The following is a 19,625-nucleotide window of genomic DNA, read 5'->3' on the forward strand; positions in this document are numbered from 1 at the left end:
TTACTTTTTTCACTCCCAAAGGGCTGTTCCCCAGTTCTAAAATGGGAACAAGTCCATGTTCATCCTATTCCTTTACTTAGGTTTCAGTCACAATCACTTTCTCTTTATCTGTCCAAACCAAAGAATTGTAGAATGTGAAGCCTCATAGATTTTCTTTTAAGGGCTAGAAGAGACCTTAGAAATCATCTAGTTCAATCACTTCATATTACTGATGAGGGAACCAAAGTCTAAGGAGGTTAAGAAAATTGTTCAAGGTCACATAGGAAGTTAGAAGGAGACCCAGCAGTGGCCCACACAGGCCAGTTTCAATTGTATTCCTTCATCTGGAATACACTCCTTCATCTAAACTTTCTAAATCCTTTTCTTAATTAAAGACTTTGCTCTGGTGATATCAATTTCATGAAGCTTTACTTGATCTTCCTCCACAATTTTTCCAAACAGCAATTTTTTCTTGCTTCCTTTTGCCCTCAATTACATTTTGCCTTGCATTACATCTATTTGTGCACATAGTGTATTTTACCAATTGGATTATGAAGACTTTGAGGGCAAGGATCACATTGTTCATCTCTGTCTAGTCAGTACCTGGCACAGTGTCTTGCTATGATAGGTTCTTAAATGAATGGTCAATGAATTCTTCAATTGAATTATAATGCAAGTAGAAAAATGAGCTTATTACCCAAAGAATTACTACTACTTGAAATTCTTAATATATTCCAAAAAGGTTTAAAAAAAAATTAGGAGGCTAGAAACCTCTGACTCTCAGTTGAGTCCTTTCTGTATGACCCCTCTATGCCCCTAAACTTTCTAGTCTGCATCCCTAAAGAAGCACCCCCACTCTGATGGTGTAGTTGTGTTTACAGGGGCTTAGTTTTTGTGTGGAAGTTAGACCCTCTTCAGTTCTGTGATGCCTTTCTTGTGCTGTGCTAGTCAGGACTTCAAATAGCTTTCCAGGAGCTGATAAATTCTAGTTTCAGGTTAATTACAATTTTCTATTTTGCCTGCAAACTGAGACTGCTCCTTCCCCTTCAAATGACTCATACCATTACTTCTAAGTAAGACTTAAAAGCAGGAACACAAAAGCGCTAGGATGCCATAGCCATCCCAACCCAGTTAGATACTTTTTATACTGGTCCAACTATTTGTAGTTAGCCTTGGATAATTTATCATAGAAACAGGGCTGAAGGACAAGGCTTATAATCATTAGGTCTCCAAGTATCTCATGGATAACATGGCATATCTGGTCCCTGTAGAAGAGATTCAGTACTAATGGTGAATTATAGGAAACAGGAAATGGAGGGGAAATGTTAGACAACTGAAGTGACGTAACTGGTACGTGATACTCCTTCAGTCAACCTGACATATTTATGCTAATAGACCTAAGCAGAAAGCAGTAGATAATTAAAAAAAATTTTTTTAATTGGCTATGGATGACAGCTATAATTTATTTTGGCAGCAGATTCCCTTTACTAATTATATTATTCATAAACTGAAATTAAAATTAGTTGGCATTCATGAACAGACACTGGATGAGATCATCCAGATCACAGGGAGGTTGCAGAGATCATACTAAACGGTGAGTGGGAGCCAGCTTGAGGTTAAGGAGCCACCATAAATAATTTAACTCAAGAAAACAAATATTGATGAAAGGGCCACTACGTATAAGTCACAATGCTAAATATTGGGGATACAAAGACAAAACCAAAAGCATTTCTGCCCTGAAGGAACTTAAGCTCTAGCAGACATAATAAATTCAGGTATATAATAAAACTAATACAAAGAAAATTGAGGAGAAAGAGGTTGAGGAGAAAGAAGGTTGAGAGAAAGCTTCCTACAGCAAGTAACACTTTGAGTTGACCTTTGCAGGAAGTCGAGGATTCTGAGATGAGGCATGTGGAATATTAATAGAATATAAGCTCACTGAGGGCACAGAATTTTTTGGGGGTTATTGTTGGTTTGTTTTTGTTTTGTTTTTGGTATCCCCAACACAGCACAGTGTCTGGCACACGGTAAATACTCATAAAGGATTTTTGTTTGATTGCTAGGGAGTGGCTTGTACAAATCCATGGAGGTGAGAGATGGACTATAAATTTTGGAGAGTCATTAGCAGTTTTTAGGCAACTAGTGACTCAGTGGATAGAGGGCTGAACCTGGAGTCAGGAAGACCTGAGTTCAAATCCTGGCCTTAGAAACTTGCTAGCTGTGTGACCCTGGGCAAGTCACTTAACCTCTGTTTGCCTTAATCCACTGGAAAAGGAAATGGCAAACTACTCCAGAATCTTTGCCCAGAAAATCCCATGGACAGTATGGTCCATGGGGTCACAAAGAGTGGGACATTATTGGACAACAACAAATACTTTCAGTGCAGCTCAGTGGTGCTGTGAATAGAGTGCCTAGTCTAGAAGACTCATCTTCCTGAGTTTGAATCTGTCCTCAGACATTTACTAGCTGTGTGACCCTGGGCAAGTCACTTAACCTTGTTTGCCTCAGTTTTGTCATCTGTAAAAACGAGCTGGAGAAGTAAATGTCAAACCACTTGAGTATCTTTGCCAAGAAGACCCCCAACAGAATCAAAAAGAGTTGGACATGACTGAAAAACAACAGTGTTTTTTTTTTTTTGAGAAATGGAGAATTCATGAAGCAAAATGGTATTTAATAAGGTTGGAAAGGCAGATGGGAGATAAGTAGTGGTGTTCATTAAATGCTAGGATAAGAAATCTGTATTTTCCTATTGGCAATGGGATAGGAAGCCTGAAAGCTTTTGAGCTAGGGAATGACATGATCAGAACTGTTTCTTGCAAAGATTATTTTGAAAGTTACATAGAGGATGGAATGGAGAAGAAAGAGTCTGGAAGAAGGGATACCAACAAAGAAATCTCTTTCTGAATACAGTGAACCAGACAAGAGGTAATAAGGACCTGAATAAGTGAGCTGACTGTGTGAGTGGAGGATGAGGGAAAGAATTGTCAAGAATAATTTTTAGCATGTGAACTTGGGCATAAGATTGAATGCTAATGCATAGTGGGGCCAATATGAGTGTAGATAAGTTTGGAAGATACTGACTAGGGCACAAATCCAAGGAGAACTCCAAGAGGACTATGAATCTCAAAATGGCATTTTTCTAGCCCCTGCTCTTACGCACAGACAGAAAGTACAATCAGTAATATTGTTAAATATGATAAGGAGTAGGAATCAAATAGCACCCACATAATTGGAAGTAGTATTTGCCAGTGTTCCTTTTGGCTGTTGATGTTAAAAGCTAGCATTTTTCTAAGGGAGGTTCTAGGATACTCCAAGATGTCCTTTAGAAAAGTGCTAGTTTGTTATTGACATGCAGGATGCATGATTATTATTAGTGTCAAAATAGCATTAAGAGGTGTATCTTTTTACAGAGAATGTTGGAATGATAACTTTACAGGACTTAATAAGAGAAAAATGTATAAATTTTTTCATGGTTTTATGTTATTTTGTCCAGGAATGATCATAGGATGGTTCTTTTTTTTTTTAAATTAGCACTTCTGTTTTTTTTTTCAGAATATAGAACACCAGTAAAGTACCCGTTATTTGAATTGGGCAGTGCTAGTCTTTACCCCATATCATATAATATAGTTTTATAAAGCAGTTTTTATCCATCCATGATCTCATTTAATTCTTACAAGATCAAAAAGTATATAGTACAAATATTATTGTCTTAATTTCCTAGATGTGGAACTTGAGATTGAGAGAGATTAAGTGATTTGCCCATTGTCAAAATGATAGTCAAACAGTAGACCAGACTCATGCCTTCTGACCCCAACTACAGAGTTCTCTCCTCCGCACCATAGCACTCTGTAGTCTTCTGATACATTTATATTCTCACTTATTTTATATTTAACTATTTATGTATCTTACTGACTCTCCTCACTGTGAGATTCATGAATGCAATGATCATGTCAATTTTATCTTTGAATCTCTCCCCAACCTAGGATTGTGCTTTTAAATAGAAGTTTAATAAATGTTCGATGAATGAATGAATGAATGAATTGATAACTCTTTGGGTGAAGTCTGTATATAAATTTGATGCTGGATTCTTTATATATTTCTTCTTCGAATTCCCATAAATTTAAGACTTTCTCCTAAAGTCACATTATATTTATAAGGCTCATTTGGAAAGAAGAGGAAATGAAACATCTTAGATTGTGGGATATCCTTGAAAGAGAAGAAAACAACTTGGGAGTCATTGCCTTTTATTTTATTTACATTTCTTATGGATTATGAAGGGCAAAATATGCACGATTAGTATTAGTGTCAAAAAAGCATTAAGGGCTGCATCTTTCACTTTGATAACTTTGGAGTGACAATGTTTTTTGCAGGACTTAATAAAAGGAGATTGATGTGCAATTATTGTCATGGTTCGATGCTATCTCATCTGGGCAGCACTATCCTCATGAGATGGCTCCTTTTGGCCTTTTTCTTAGTACTTTGTTTTTACAGAGTATAGAATACCAGTGAGCAAAGGAAACTACACATCATTTGAATCAAAAAAGAGATAATAAAATGACTATCTCTTCTGTTGCATATACATATATGTATATGAGTATATTACATATGTAGATATACATGCATATATATGCATGTGTATGTATATACTTATAGCTATCGATCACCTTACTAATTCTGCTAACTTTTCTTGACCCAATGGTAATTGGGATAGGAATAATTGGGATAATCCTCCTTGAGACTTTGTTTCTGAAACAGTTTGAAATTTACAAGGAGAAGACATGACTGGCTTCAAAACAATGTACACCAATCTCTGACCTATTTACTTAATGTTCATACTTACTATTTGTTTGACTCAATAAATTATTTAAGCTCTCTGAGCCTCAGTTTCCTCATTTGTAAAATGAGGAGGTTGGATTTGATGGCCTCAGGTCCATTCCAGTTTTAGATTCATGATTCCAGTATAACTCATCAAAAGAATACTATTCTTTTCCTCTTAAAAAAGATTTCTAATTTTATGTAGTTTAAATAAAAGTACAAAGCAACATAGCCTTTGCATAAATTATATAAAAATTAGAGTGGTATATAACAATTAAGTGGTGGGTAAGTGATAGCATGATGAAGACACAATCCTTTAATTACCACCCTAGAAAAGAAAAGGATTCAGTTCTGCAAAGCATTAAAGAATTTTTGTACATTCTTTAATACATGTCTATTAATGTTGAAAATGGACTTACTATTATGATCTGTATAAAGGCTCACTACATGCATGTGTCTGTAGTATGTATGGAAATAATCTTTCAGTATTAATAACACAAAAAAAAGATGAACTGAAATGATGGAAGCTTTTTTTCCCTTTAAGACAGGGGGCCAAACATTTTAGTTTATGGTTTTTAATCATAGGATTTGGGTTTTGAGGGGAGTTACATATCACTTACACTATCCCCTTCACCATACAGATGAAGAAACTGAGGTTTGGAGAGTTTAAGTGTTTTTTCCAAGGTAACACAGGTAGGAAGTAGCAGAACTTGAATATTTAAATACAGATCCCAGAACTTCAAATTCAGTCCTCTTTCTATTATACTATATTGCTTTTTGCTCTCTTAATTAAAGATGAGTCATTAGATTTTTAAATTAAAATAACTATGGTCTGAATTGGAGCTTTCAAGCAAAAAGCATTATGACAAATTCTCTGTATAATGCTTTAAAATTTAAAACAAGCAAATATCAACCTCTCCTTAAATTTTTAAAAATAAGACTATCCAACTTATATCTCTCAAAATGAGGCAAGTTGGTGGCTCCATGGATAGAGAGGTAGATCTAGAGCAGAGGTTCCCAAACTTATTTGGCCTACTGCCCCCCTTTTCAAAAAAAAAATACTCAGAGGCCCCGTGGAAATCTACTTTCTTTAATTCTTCAACTTTTTTTTAAAATTTGCATTATTTCAAGAAAATATAAAATATATATATATGTTTTTAAAATGACACATCTCAAATTTAACAATTTATTGTAAATTTGTGTTTTTTCCTGCATTGAAATTTGGATGATGCAATACTTTATCATGTAACCATATAGTATTATATTGTAAACAAGTCATTACATATATATATTCCTGCCAATTCGTGCTAGACTTCCTAACAATGTGCGACATACTTTCCTGCCAACACTTGCTTGTTAAGACCTGTCAGGGGACTTGACCACTGATGAGTTATAACTTGCATTTTGTGTTTATTTGGAAATTAATGTAATCACTGTGCCTTTAACTCTGCTACACAATAGATGAAACATGTATAATTTTTTTTCAAAATTCCCTTCTCTTCTTTCATTATGCTTCCACTACCCTCTTATTTTTATTCAATGCCTCCCAACTGCACCTGAGGCTAATACTGCCTCACCCAGAGCTCCCTGGGGGTAGTATTGCCCACTTTGGGAACCTACAGTAGGGTCAGGAAGATCTGTGTAAAAATACTACCTCTGCAACTTGCTAACTGTATGACCCTTCACAAGTTACTTAACCTCTCTCTGTCGCAGTTTTCTCATATAGTAGAAATAATAACTTTCCAGAGTTATTATGAGAATACTATGAGATTAAAACATTGTATTATTATATTGTAATTATATTAAATCACATTTAAAGCATTATGTAATTGCTTGATATTATTATTATTATTATTCACTGACCTTAGTATTGAAATAAAATCATTGTCATATAATGTAAACCTCTTGAGGACAGGGACTTTTTAATTTTTGTTTGTGTGCTCAGTGCTTAACATAGTGCTATTGTTCAGTCATTTTTCAGATGACCCCATTTGGGGTTTTCCTGGCAAAGATATTGTAGTGGTTTGCCATTTCCTTCTCCAGCTCATTTTCCATATGAGGCTAACAGTTGTTAACTGACTTGCCCAGAGTCACACAGCTGTTAAGTGTCTGAGACCAGATTTGAACTCAGGAAGAAGGGTCTTCCTGATTCCAACCTCAATACTCTATTCACCGTACCACCTACCTGTTTGGAATATAGTAGCAGCTTAATAAATATTTTTGGATTGACTGATCATTACTCATACATACAAAACACTTTCAAAATGCATAAAGTGCTTCCTTAGTGGCCTGATGAAATAAATAGTACAAGTATAAATGTCTCCATTTTAGAGATGAGGAAACAGAGAGCTAAGTGACCACATAAACTCAGGCTGTCTGTTATTAATACCAGTTATCTTCCCATTACTTTTATCTCCTTCCACTAAAGGACACTGCCTCTAAGAATAGCAGAAGTAGAAGAGACTTTGGTGATTAGTCCAACTTACTCATTGTATGGATAAGGAAAATGATTCCTAAGGAGAGTAAGTGACAGACTCCCTCCAAGTCACACAGCAAGTTAGTGGCTAAATTAGAGTTGGAAACCAGTTTCCTAGCTCTTCTTCCAGTGTTTTGCAAGTCTACCATACTGCTTGGCTGTGAAGTCCTACTTCACAATTTATCTGCAAATATGCTCAAAATGTACAACAGGTTTTCACTATTGTTCTACCACTAGTTCAGGTGAAAAAATTCATTTCTTTTCTTGGAAATGAATAATTTCCATGGATTATCACACTAAGGTTTACAGAGATAAATTTAAAAAAAAATTTACCTTCAGAAAGAAACTAGATAGTTTGGTATTTAGCTTAACAAAGTACTTCATCTACTGCGTATGGAAAAAGCTTCCCTACGTAATTAATTTGCCCTTAATAGCTAACTAAAAAAAAAATTAATATCCCTATCATTTATGTATACTTTGGGTAATCTAGGTACTTCACAGGAAAAATAAGTGTGCTGCTTCTTAAACATATTCTAAGAGGTCTAAATGACTCTTATTTTTACCCTGAGAAAGACTGTATGGGGGAGAGACAAAAAGCATGGCAAATTACTTCAGCATTAGGAAACAATAAAAGAGTAAAGATGAAATTGTAGAAGGAAAGTACAGGGATTTTGTGTGTGTGTTTTTTTTTTCTTTCTTGTACTTCTGTACAGTGAAGATATACCCTAAGCTGTCAGAACCATATTAAATGGGGCATAGTTAAATTGAGTGGCTCAGATAAGGGCTCCACTGTGCTATCAAAGTTTTAGATCAGTTGGATTGAATTTCTGGCATATTGCACATTTCCAGACTTTCATTCTCTCTTTTTTTCCTTTCAGTGACACTACAAGGGCAGCCTTAGATATGCTCATAATTTGTAGTTTTATAATGCAGGGGACATCTACATTTTCAAAGAAGAGATGATACCATGCAAGCCAGAAGCAAAGAAAAAAGTTTTGCAAAGTACACAGTCTGCATACTGTTTCTGAGAGCTTGAAAAACGACCTTGCATCTGCCTTGAGTCAAGATAGAGTTATTTGAATGAAAAATAAAAATGTGCATTTGCTTAAACTTTAAGTATGGCTGTGGTACTTTAACCTTAAGAACTCTAAACATCAATAATGAAGCTAATAGGTTTTCCAATTCCCATTATGATTATGCCTGAAACATTCTCCTCCCTTGAAATATCTCCCAAAGAAATGCATAATTGCTTCATATTTCAAATTTTCTCCCAGAAAATGGTAGCAACTGCTATATTTTTATAGCCTTCTTTTATAAGAGTTAAAAAAAGTTACTGATATATTTCTTCAATAAAAAGCAGAATTTTTGTAGAAATGCTGCAAATCCTTCATGAAGAGCAAATGAATAGGACAAAATCAATTATTTGAGTGAAAAGGCTATGAGCATAGGATGTGGATACAAATGCAATTTGAAATATAAATACTGGTTAAAGTTAGCACACCCTGGGAAGATCTACATGGCTTTTTTTTTTTTTAGGGAAACTATTCATTGGTAGTTTCATTTCAATAGTAAAAAGTAAAAGTGTTGTGTACAACTAAGTTACAAATAGTCTTCCTCAAATTTTATAGCACTTCCAGCTTGGAGTGGCTTGAATTGGCATATGTGAGTCCTCTTAAAAAAAGATACGACATGCACCCCCAAGACATCAACCATAGCTAATATTCGTCATTTCCACTTCAACCAAATTTGCTCCTTTTTGCGTTTTTGATGGTGGAGATGATCAACATAAGATTTTCCAGCATAAGGGTATAATTTTAGGAAAGTACATTGGTATCTTTTGATGGGAACACACTGTGATTATGCCATCATTTTGCATATGTAGTTGGTGAAAGTCCTCACCAGCAGAAACAGGAAGATCATTACAAGTGTCAGCATTGCCCAGTCCATAATCAAACTGCCAGCTTCTTGTACTGATTCTCATTCTTCCTTCCCTCCTTCCCTTCCACCTTCAATATCTTAACTCTATATTTATGTCATCAAATGGCTACAGTGCTGTTTGTCTACTTGGATGGAAAGGCCCTATCCTAGCTCAGAACACAGAAATACAGTTAGGCTGATGCAGCATGTGAAGGAACTTACCAGGGTTTCATTTGGTGTTTCCAGTTCAGCTTTGGTTTTGCTGTTTTTCTTGTGGTTTCCTTGAGTGCTGATAGAGTTGCTGGGAAGAGTGGAGCCTTGGGAGTTGCCCTTAGACACACTCCGGTAGGAAACATTATTTGATCCACTTTCAGTCTGCTGTGCTGCTTTCTTATCAACTCTGCAGGTAGAAAGTGATGCCTCTGATAAATCACATTGCCTTTCTTCAGTCACACTACTTTACCCATTCCTTTAGTGTTTAAAACAGCCTTCCTGTACCTTTTTGTTTCTATACCTTCACATAATAAATATTTGTTAAGCAGTTCTCATGAAATCTGTTGCTTACAGTTTCAGGTAGTGGATTAATTTCGTTTTGTCCATTGAATGCTTTGTTTTTTATGATGAAAATTGTTAAAGGGGCAAACTAAAAACAAAGTATGGTTATTGTTAAATGTCTCCTTCCCCCCAGGTTAGTAGGAAAATGTAATTACTTTTGGAAAGTTACTGAGTACATATTTTCTGGTTTTACAATCAACGAGATTGGCATACATTAAAAATGTACGCATAATTGTCTTCCATTTCATGCCATATGGTAATGTACATTCATGGTTCCTGGGGTAGGTTGAATTTCTATCAACTTTGATAAAACTTACTATTCTTTAATTTCAAAGACCATTGGTTTGGTTAACAAAGTAACATCATTTTATTGCTAAATTTTTTTAAATTTTAAATTCTTGCTAATGTATAAAAGATTGTTACTATGGCTTTCTGTTGAGGAAACATGCTTCCATCACATTTACCATCCCAGAAGCCTCCTTTCAAGAAACATAAAATAAATATGGCGAAGATCAATGAGTTACCTGTTTAAAAGTTCTTTCATAAAGGTGTCTTTTGTCGAACATGTGGCAGGACTCAGTCTGTTCTTCTGTTCAGACTTCATTTGGACATGAAGGTCTTGTGGAGTTCTCATATTCCTTTTGCTTTTTAAGACACTGTCTGGAACATCTCCTATTTCTGTTCTCCTGTTGAATTCATTTTCTGTCTCACATTGCAGTTCAGGCTTCCTTTTGTCTTTCTTTTTCTCTACTTTTTGCTGTTTGTTTCCAAATCCCAAACTCTTTGCATCTTTCTTTTCCACTTTGATTTTGGAGATGTCCATTTTTCTGCCACTCAGAGCTGGGAGTTTACTCCTTCGAAAACCAAACCAGCTAGCAATGGAGGGCCCCGTCTTGTGTTTGGCCTCCACAGTGGGAGACTTAGTTGGAACTTGGCCCTTTTCCACATTTTCCTGAATGCAGAGCATGACTTTTTCTTCTATTGTAGGTGGGACAGGGGTGTCTTGGCTTAAATCTCCCATTTCAGAGGTGTCTAATGACTTCCCAGGGATTTCTTGCTTGCATGTACTGCTTACTTCAAGATGACCTAGGCACTGAATCCTTCTTGGACTTTGAAGGGAACTTGCCTGGTCTGACAGATGACTGGGTGATGATGGGGATGGAAGGCATCTGTAAGGGCCATTGCCTTGTCCTTCAGGCATAGCTATAGTCAGGCAGTCTCCCTGAGAGGGGGACCTGTGGGTTTCAAGCCTGGATACATTGTAAATCTCTTCTGTTTTGGGAGAAACCTTGAAAGGCAATTTGCCTGGACTACCATGCTGGCTGCTGGAGCTGTTTGTACTTTCTTGAGATCCTTGCCGAGAATAGGAATCCTCCAGTGGCTTGCTAGATATTGAAAGGTTCTCTGTGATAGACCCTGAAGCTGTCTTGTTTGAGAAACCATCAGTTGCAGAGTTCTGGCGTGTGAGAGAATTGCCTCTGTCAGTTGTATTGGTAATGATTTGAGTCCGTACTTTACCAAGCCCTTCAGAGGCAGCAGTGGAAGGCTTTTCTCCAGAATGAACACTGAAACTTTGACTACGAGCTTTAGCACCATTCATTCCTAGAGCTGGTTTTAAGTGTGGCTTGCTGGAAGAGGTGGACCTCTTCATAAATCTGTTTTCTAATACATCTCCCCTGTCAGCCTCTATGTGGCAGTTCTCAGGTGACTGTGGAAGGGTGCTCTCTGTGGCAAATCCTGAAGCAAAACTGCTTTTCACATCTAAATCCACCATTGACACATTTAGTTCACCACTTGTGGCAACAATTCTTGTTAGATCCAAGGATTCTTCGGGCTTGGACTTGATTGCTATGGCACAGCTTTTGGAAGCTGCATTTATACTCTCCTTTTCCTGTTTTCCTGGAACAGTGGAACTCTTCCTGAGCAGTTGAGGGGATTTTACAAGTACTTTGAGGCCCACAGGGAGACGGGTCTTCAGTCCTTTGTCATGAGAACTGTGGCTGTTGTTTGTGATCTCATTACTTTTAGAGGATGGAGATGATAAAGGACTGTTAACCTGAGATGACACTGATTCATTCCTACTAATGGGGTGAGACTTCGGTGATTTGGAAAGACAGTCAGTGTATTGTCCTCTCCTTCCAGGAGATGAGCTTTTTGAGGAAGGCATTTCTAGAATGGTGTTGGTAGTCTGTAAGCCTCTGTCAGAAGGTCCTTGAATATTTCCAGAAGCTTGGTGACTGGAGACTTTTGTAGAACCTCTCTTAGGAGAAACTTTTGGAGGGCCTGGACCAATCATAGCAAATGTACCAGAAGACAGTTGACTTGTACATCTGCTTTGGACTATTTTTTCTTCATTAGATGAGGGGTGAGAGAAGTCAGGCTTTTTGAGTGCCATGACTGATTTTTTCCCCTGGACTTCAGGCATAGCCTGACTAGAAGAAATGGCAGCACTTGGAGATGCTTTCAGTGGGGAGGACTTTAGTGTGGTCTTTGCCATTTCACTAGGGACACTGCCTCCTGGCTTGCTGGATAAAGGTGGTGAATGTTCATAATTAGGCCTGATCAGCAATGAAGCTGACCTGCCTGGAGGGGGAGGGGGAGAAGGTGATTTGACCACTTCTTTTGGTCCCAAGTTACAGTGTTTATCCTTGGTTGGAGGCTCCCCATAGTCAGTGGGTTCAATGAGAGGTCTTGGCAATAATAGAGAACTCTTGGAGCCCTTAACCCAGTCACTCTTGACAGGATTTTTTAAGCCCTGAGGAAGCAGCTTTGGCTGTTTGGGGATATGGGAGTCAGATTGTAGATGCAAATGATGTACTGGGCTCTGGGCTTTTTGGAACCTGGAGAGCTTTACAGGAGGTAAGGCTGGTGATTTTTCTAGGGCCATGGAGACAGGAGGTGAGACTACAGATGTGTCTTCAGGATCTATTACCTTTGATTTTTGAGGCAAAGATTTCCCCTTGCTTGGTATTTTAGTCAGATTTTGTTTGTGGCTCATACCCATGGACACAGAAGACACAGAATTGCTTCGGTATGTTATGTTATGTGTCGATTTGGCTTCCTTTTGTTGCTGAGTATTTTCTAGTATTGATCTTCCAGGGCTTAAAGACTCTGTGGGCATTGCAAGAATACCTGCATTTCCAGTCCCAATGATATCTTTGTGAGTTCTTTTCTCTCTTCCATCTTCAGGTGCCTTTAAAATGGTGTAGTCTCTTGCATTCATTCCTAGCTGCAAATTAGTGATTCCCTGAGGTAAGAGTTCAGTGTATTCTGCATTGGACCCAGTTGGAGCTTGGTTGATTGAAATTTCATTTCTAGTTACAGTGACAACTCCAGTCTGATGTGAGCTGAATTCAATAGGCTCCCCATCCTCAGCATCAAATATTACAGTAATACATTCTTCAGAGGAAGTCTTTTTGATGACCCTCTGCTGTTTAATGAAACTAAATGTCTTTGGCCTGCTATCTGAGGGAATGGACATTTGTTTTTCCTCTTTACTGGAAGACACAAGTTGAGATTTTCCATGCCCTATCAAGATGTCAAAGGTCTGAGTACCAGGAGTTACCAACAAGTCAGAAGGACTTTTTTCATCACTGCTTTCTATATGTAATTCATCAAGGGTTTCATAGTCATCAGTATCAGAAAGCTGTAGATTAAGGTCCATATGGCCTAGAGCAGGCAGGTCTTTTCCTTGTTTAAACTGTATGTTTGGGCATAGCTCTCCCTCTGATAGGCAGTTGCTATCAAAATTGGTCAATTTTTCAGGTTTTTCCTTAAAATTAGCAGAGGAAATGTTTTCTGAAAAGTTTTTCTCACTAGACTCCCAACCAAATAGACTGTCAGAAACACTGTGAGTTAACTTGTTACAGTGTAGCCCGTGGTCTTTGCTTGGGATTTCAGGAAGCAAGGCTAAAGAGGAAGCTTCATCGTCAGCATCATCATGGGAATCAGAGTCATAAGTGAACGCCTGTGTGTGCTCTTTGCATGTGTTTCCTGCTTCTGTTGGTATACATTGAGGATGCTCCTTATTGCTGCCACATTTAATCCCTGGTGAATAGATTCCTTCATTTGAGTTCATACAATCTTTATAACCCCATTTGGTTATTACAGAAGGTGGTTCAAGCAATACTTTTCGTTTCTGCAGCTTCCTTAGCCCCTCTAAAATGTGACTTTCCTTAACACGTGTTGGAGGTAGCTCATCTGCAGGACTAGCGAAGTCACTTGGGAGGGATGAGGCAATGCTAATCCTTTTGTCCCAGTTAATTGATGACTGTCAGGGAGAAAAAGTCAATATTAGAAAATAATGAAATAAGCAGGTCAGAAATATCTTTAAAAGAAAAAAGAAGTAGCCAATGAACTTGGCATGTCCTAGTGATATAGCTATTCATTCATCTATTAATCAAATATTTATTGAGTAACTACTTTGTGCAAGACAAGGGCACTACAGGGAACACCAGGTACCTGTCCTCAAGCAGCTTGCATTCTGGTAAGGGAGAAAGGGCATGAACACAACCAAGGCATAATGTTATCAAACGAAAATTGGAAACAAAGTGCTCCAGGTGTTCGGAGGATAGAGGGGTTGCTTCTGGTTAGAGTGAGAGAGAGGACTTCAAGAAGGAGGTATAATTTGAGTTGTCTTCAAATACAAGGAAAAAAAGAGGGAAGAACTGAAAAAAGAGCGTGAGCAAAAAGGCAGTCAGGAAGGCATAAGGTCTGTACAGGGAGCTCCAAATAGGTCTTTCTGACAGAAGCAAAGGAAGTAAGGCTTGAAGGGCAGGTTGGGCTCAGGGATGGGCTTGAATGCTAAGATAAATGCTAAGTTTAGAGTTTTTCAGTTAACACTGGGAAACCAGCAAAGATTTTTAAAAGTAATTTCCCAATAGTCAGGCAGACATCCAGAAATATATGGTTAGTACTTTAATGTAATTAGTGACCTGAATAAGTCAAAATTCTTTTCTTCAGGGCCTCTTTGGAGCAGAGACTTAGTCCCCAGGAAGAAACCAGTTTGAGTCCACCTACTGTGTACAGGGTATACAGGAAAGGCCTGCTCCCTATTCTCGGCACCCTGAGAGTTCATCATATTTTCCCTCACCATTGCTTACAAAAATGTCTCTCTCTGGCCTTTTAAAGGAATGAGACATTTTGCTACAGTAGAAAGGCTTAGTAGTTAGATCTATGCCCTCTGTGCTTTCCTCTTTTTTGACCAAATGTGAATTAGGAGGAGTATCCTGCTCCCTCTCAAAAAAAAAAAAACCAAAGAAAAAGAAAGAAAGAAAAAGAAGGAAAGGAAGAAGGAAAGGAAGAAAGGAAGAAAGGAAGAAAGGAAGAAAGAAAGAAAGAAAGAAAGAAAGAAAGAAAGAAAGAAAGAAAGAAAGAAAGAAAGAAAGAAAGAAAGAAAAGAAAGAAAGAAAGAAAGAAAGAAAGAAAGAAAGAAAGAAAGAAAGAAAGGAAGGAAGGAAGGAAGGAAGGAAGGAAGGAAGGAAGGAAGAAAGAAAGGAAGAAAGAAACCTGAAAGAAAATGATCACACTCAGACACTTAGGGAAACCTAAGTGAGGTATAATGGGTCTACCTTTTCATTTTGGGAAAGATCAAATGTCTAAAGCCTGGTGCAGAGAATTAAATTCTATCACATATGATCCTCTAACAAGTCTTGACCACATAATAATTTGTGCTAAAAGTACACACACACACAAGATTCATAGTATATTTATATTTATGGCACCACACACCGGTGCTATGATGTTTTTGAGATTTCTATAATAATCTCAAGCTTATAAATCAGCTTCGAATGTTTTCTTGCATTGAAGGTTCATCTATAAAAATAACTTGCTATGAACAAATGCAGGTTTGTTAACTCAGTGATATAAGTAATAATAAAAAAAAATGATACTAGTACCAAAAGAGGATGCTGTAAGTTAATGTTCTTGGGTGATCCTTTCTCTACTCACCCAAATCCTTACAAATAGGAATGAGATCCCATTAGGGAGTCACAGCTATTATAGAATTACTAGTGAGAAAGCTGTCACAGCTTGGGGATTTTAAGCCTGTCCATGATCCTGATAGTTACATTCACAAGAACAAAAAAAGATTAGGAAAAAAATAGACTATGAGAGGCTGAAAATGCCAGATTTGTTCAAGCTACAGACTTGCTCAACTTATACTCTGCTAATACCTCTCTGCTTTTGCTAATAACTGTCCAATTTTTGCCCATCCCTTAACCAATTTAAACCTCACCTCCTCTGTGAAGCCTTCCTTGAAGTTTCTACTTGACAATCTCTCTCTCTCTCTCTCTCTCTCTCTCTCTCTCTCTCTCTCTCTCTTCTCAACCCTCCCTGGAATTTATTACCTTGAATTTAACAAATGTTTCAACAGACATTTACTAAGTACCTGCTATATGCAAATGACTGTGCTAAGTTCAGAAGAAATGGCTTTAAAATGGCATCCTTTCTGCCTTCAAGGACCTTATGGTCTACTGGGAGGTATGATTAGCTTTGCATATTTATTCTTATTATTTCATGGCTCTTACCTCTCCAATTGGGAGGTGGTGTGTCTCTATGGATTAAGAGTTGACTTTCAGCGACAGCTAGGAATCCCCGGGGTCAAGTTCTGCCTCTAAAATATACTGGTAGTGTGACTTTCATACAAGTCACTTAAACTCCCAGTGTCCTAGCCACTTCTCTGAGACTATAAGTTGTAGAGAAACTACTAACTTGGAGAGGTAGAAGGAATCTCATTTGGGAGTTGCCTAAAGCAGGAAATATCAGTTCCAGTCCCTGTTTTCTATCTTCTTAATTTGATTCTAAGTTCATTAAGGATATGTTTTATATCCTTATATTCCTTACTTATGACATATTTATGAATTGACTAATTGAAAAGTAAAAAGAGTAGAAAAGTTGTTGGGAGAAATGAATGAAGTCATGCCATCTACCCTGCTGCTGCATCCTAAGAACTATGGTACCTTGTCTTCTTCCCTGCATCTGTAGCCTCCTATATGTGTTTTTTTTTTAATTCCCCCTGTTAGAAACTCCCTAAGAGAAGGATACATCTCACTTATGCATTTATAGCGACTCCCAGTACTTAGCACAACATCTGACAAATTCTACATGTTTAGTAGGTGATTTTTCATGAATTCTTTCCAAAATAGAATAAGCTACTATATAGAGCAAGATTTGCCCAATGAAAACAGATAAGCAAGGTTTGGACCTCAAAATCTGGAAAAAGATTAATGGGTTAATTTGAACAGATACACTTATCTCTTGCAAAAAGATCAGGGGGAGATGAGTAAAGTATGAAGGACAAAAGGTAAGGGGGGAAAAAAAGGCTTACACTCTTAGTAGGAGAAAGAAGTAATGAACCTGGAGTATTACTAGGCAATTTCAGTTCTCCATATGTCCATAAGAGTGCAGGTAAAAATAAGAATTATAATCTCACTCTTCATTTGCTTAGAAGAAAGTATTAATGAGGGCAGTGTCTTGGGTTGATCCCAAAAGGACTGCTGAGTTACCTTCTGTTTCTTGATCACCAGATATGCCACTAACCCTGGCCAATCTTTCCAATGAACAACTGTGTGTGTCCTTGGTCATAAGAGGGACTTGGGGGAAGTAAGGAAGAGTCAGTACACACCTATGTCTATTACTAGGAAAATAACTCAAAATACATGTGCAATAGTGGTGTCACAATCATGCCATAAGTCTGACATGTTTCATACTCTCATTCTATCTGCTTCTACATAATGCAAAAACAACTTTACAAAAGAATATATCAAATCTGGCTACATCGTGTTGTCTCTGTATTCATGTATGTGTGAGTACCTGACTTTTTTTCTGATACTTTCTTGGGAACCAGGCATATGCCTTTGATGTTACAAGCTTTTAAGGTGGGGCCCCTCAAAATGTTATTAATAGACTATTTGATGATGGGCTGCATGAAATTTCTTGAAAGTGTTCAGATGGATTCAGGGAAGAGATCTCTTTTGAGCACTGTGGTCTGCTCCACAAGGTAGCCTTGCCCAAATAAAAACAGTTGGAAGAAAGGAAGGAGAAAGAAAAGGAGAGCATAGAAAAGGCAGGGCTAATATGACTAGATAGTTCATGAAATTACCTGAGAGACAGAAAACATCACTAATCTTCCCTCCCCAAATCGATAAGACCTCAGACCCTCACTGTCATCATATGGATCACTGAACAACTACTTGATGGTAGCAATTTTGGTAATGCATTGAACAGAGCACTTTGCATTAAGAATCAGTTCATAAGAAGAAAAAAGCATTAATATTCAGGCTTAAAATCTTTTCCCAGATCTTGCTCATATCCATTCTGATTATGGTGGGTTTGCCTTCTGATATCAATTTTCTAGTAGTTATGGAGGCAAATGTGTTCTTGTGGCTTATATACTTCCCATCCTTAAAGTAAATCCATATGGATGAAATAAAAGTTCCCCAACATCATCAGATAATATCTTCCACTGTGGCCCATTCATTGCTTTTCTCCCTTTTCTTCCAATTTGGAAAATAGCTATTGCAAATAGAGTGGATTAGACTTGCCCAATGGGAGGCTTAAAAGTAGATAACAGTAGAATGTTACGAAAAAGACACAAAGGTGTTGCCACCCAGAATGTGTTCTAAAAATTAAGCAAAGGGGAAAATCTTTTAAAATTGGACAGAGGTCTTTTATAAATCATTATTAGCATAATTCTTCAAATATGTATAAATACATCTATGGATCTTTAAAGCATTTCATGTGAGTTATATATATATTATTTACAAGAGTTATCATTACACAATAATACAACTAATTTTGAAACGAACCAATGTTTATATGTCCAAATAAGTCTTGTTCCTTTCAATGAATTTGCACATTTGCTTAATGACACTGCCCCATTCAAACATTTTTATAACTCTTTCTTTAAAATTGTCTTCAGAATATTTCTTAAAAGGCATCCAGTCTCCATCCTCTGGGGATGGATTTGATTTTAGGGAAAAAAAAACCACAAGACCAATTTGGAGCCCAAACTGGAAAGTAAGGTAGGTCAACCAGCTGGAGAATATAGATTTCAGTTGAAACTGGTATGCTTCTATAAAATAATGAGAATATTTTTCTTGAGTGACTTAGAAATTAGCTCCAAAGGCAATTCCAAAAGAATATTTCTTTGAGTTTTTTTTCAGTGTAACAAATGGCAGCATTTTTGGAATAAGTATGTAGACTACTAAGGTGACTACATTGAAATGAACTGCATTCATTTGAATGTATAATTTTTCTTATGTTTCTTTGAAAACTCCATCTTTTTACATCCTAATCATATTACCTGTTCTAGATAGTCACAGAGTTTCATTATGGGGCCTGCTGTTCAAGCTCGTTTTATAGATGAAGATCTGTATGGTATAGAGAAGTTGTGACCAGTTAAAGAAAACCTAACATATGGGAAAGGACTAGAACAAAAAATCTCTGTCCCATTATGCTCTAGGGTTTTATGTTTTACATCTAGTAAACATTCTAGATAAAGAATTTTCATAAGAGAAGACTTCTGGAATCTTGAAACAAGAAAGTACATTATATTTTCCTCCCTGAGCTCTATATAATCTACGGAGCAAAAGAGAATCCTAAAATATCCCTTACTCTATAACCTTCCATCTCTGCCTACTGACCTCCTACCCATGCTTCAAGGCCCAATTGCAATTTAGCCCAAATTTGAATTTGCTTTTTAAAAAATTAAATAGCCTGGTCACCAAACAATTTTTTCCCTTTTTTTCACTAGAAATATTTTCTATCTATGTTTCCCTTATCTTATACTCAGTTTATTTTTTGAACCTAAGTGCAGGACTTTGCATTTATCCTTTTAAAATTTGCATTACTAGAATTATTAGAATTCCATTTTGATTAAATT

At 37.1% G+C, this 19,625-nt stretch overlaps 1 protein-coding gene across 5 annotated transcripts in view; it reads right to left on the bottom strand.

The window, feature by feature from the left end:
- The window catches only part of NCKAP5 (NCK associated protein 5), a 1,104,295-nt gene that overhangs the window by 110,710 nt on the left and 973,960 nt on the right, over positions 1–19,625 (bottom strand). For all 5 annotated transcript variants that reach the window (XM_021009468.2, XM_021009467.2, XM_021009473.2 and 2 more), the window contains 2 exons: positions 10,267–14,012; positions 9,410–9,587 (listed from right to left, as the gene is read on the bottom strand). In XM_021009468.2, coding sequence (XP_020865127.1) covers positions 9,410–9,587; positions 10,267–14,012 — 3,924 coding nt within the window. The remainder of the gene's footprint in view (positions 1–9,409; positions 9,588–10,266; positions 14,013–19,625) is intronic.

This window comes from Phascolarctos cinereus, unplaced genomic scaffold (assembly GCF_003287225.1).
Source record: "Phascolarctos cinereus isolate Bilbo 61053 unplaced genomic scaffold, phaCin_HiC Scaffold_726;HRSCAF=1367, whole genome shotgun sequence".
Lineage (NCBI taxonomy): Eukaryota > Metazoa > Chordata > Mammalia > Diprotodontia > Phascolarctidae > Phascolarctos > Phascolarctos cinereus.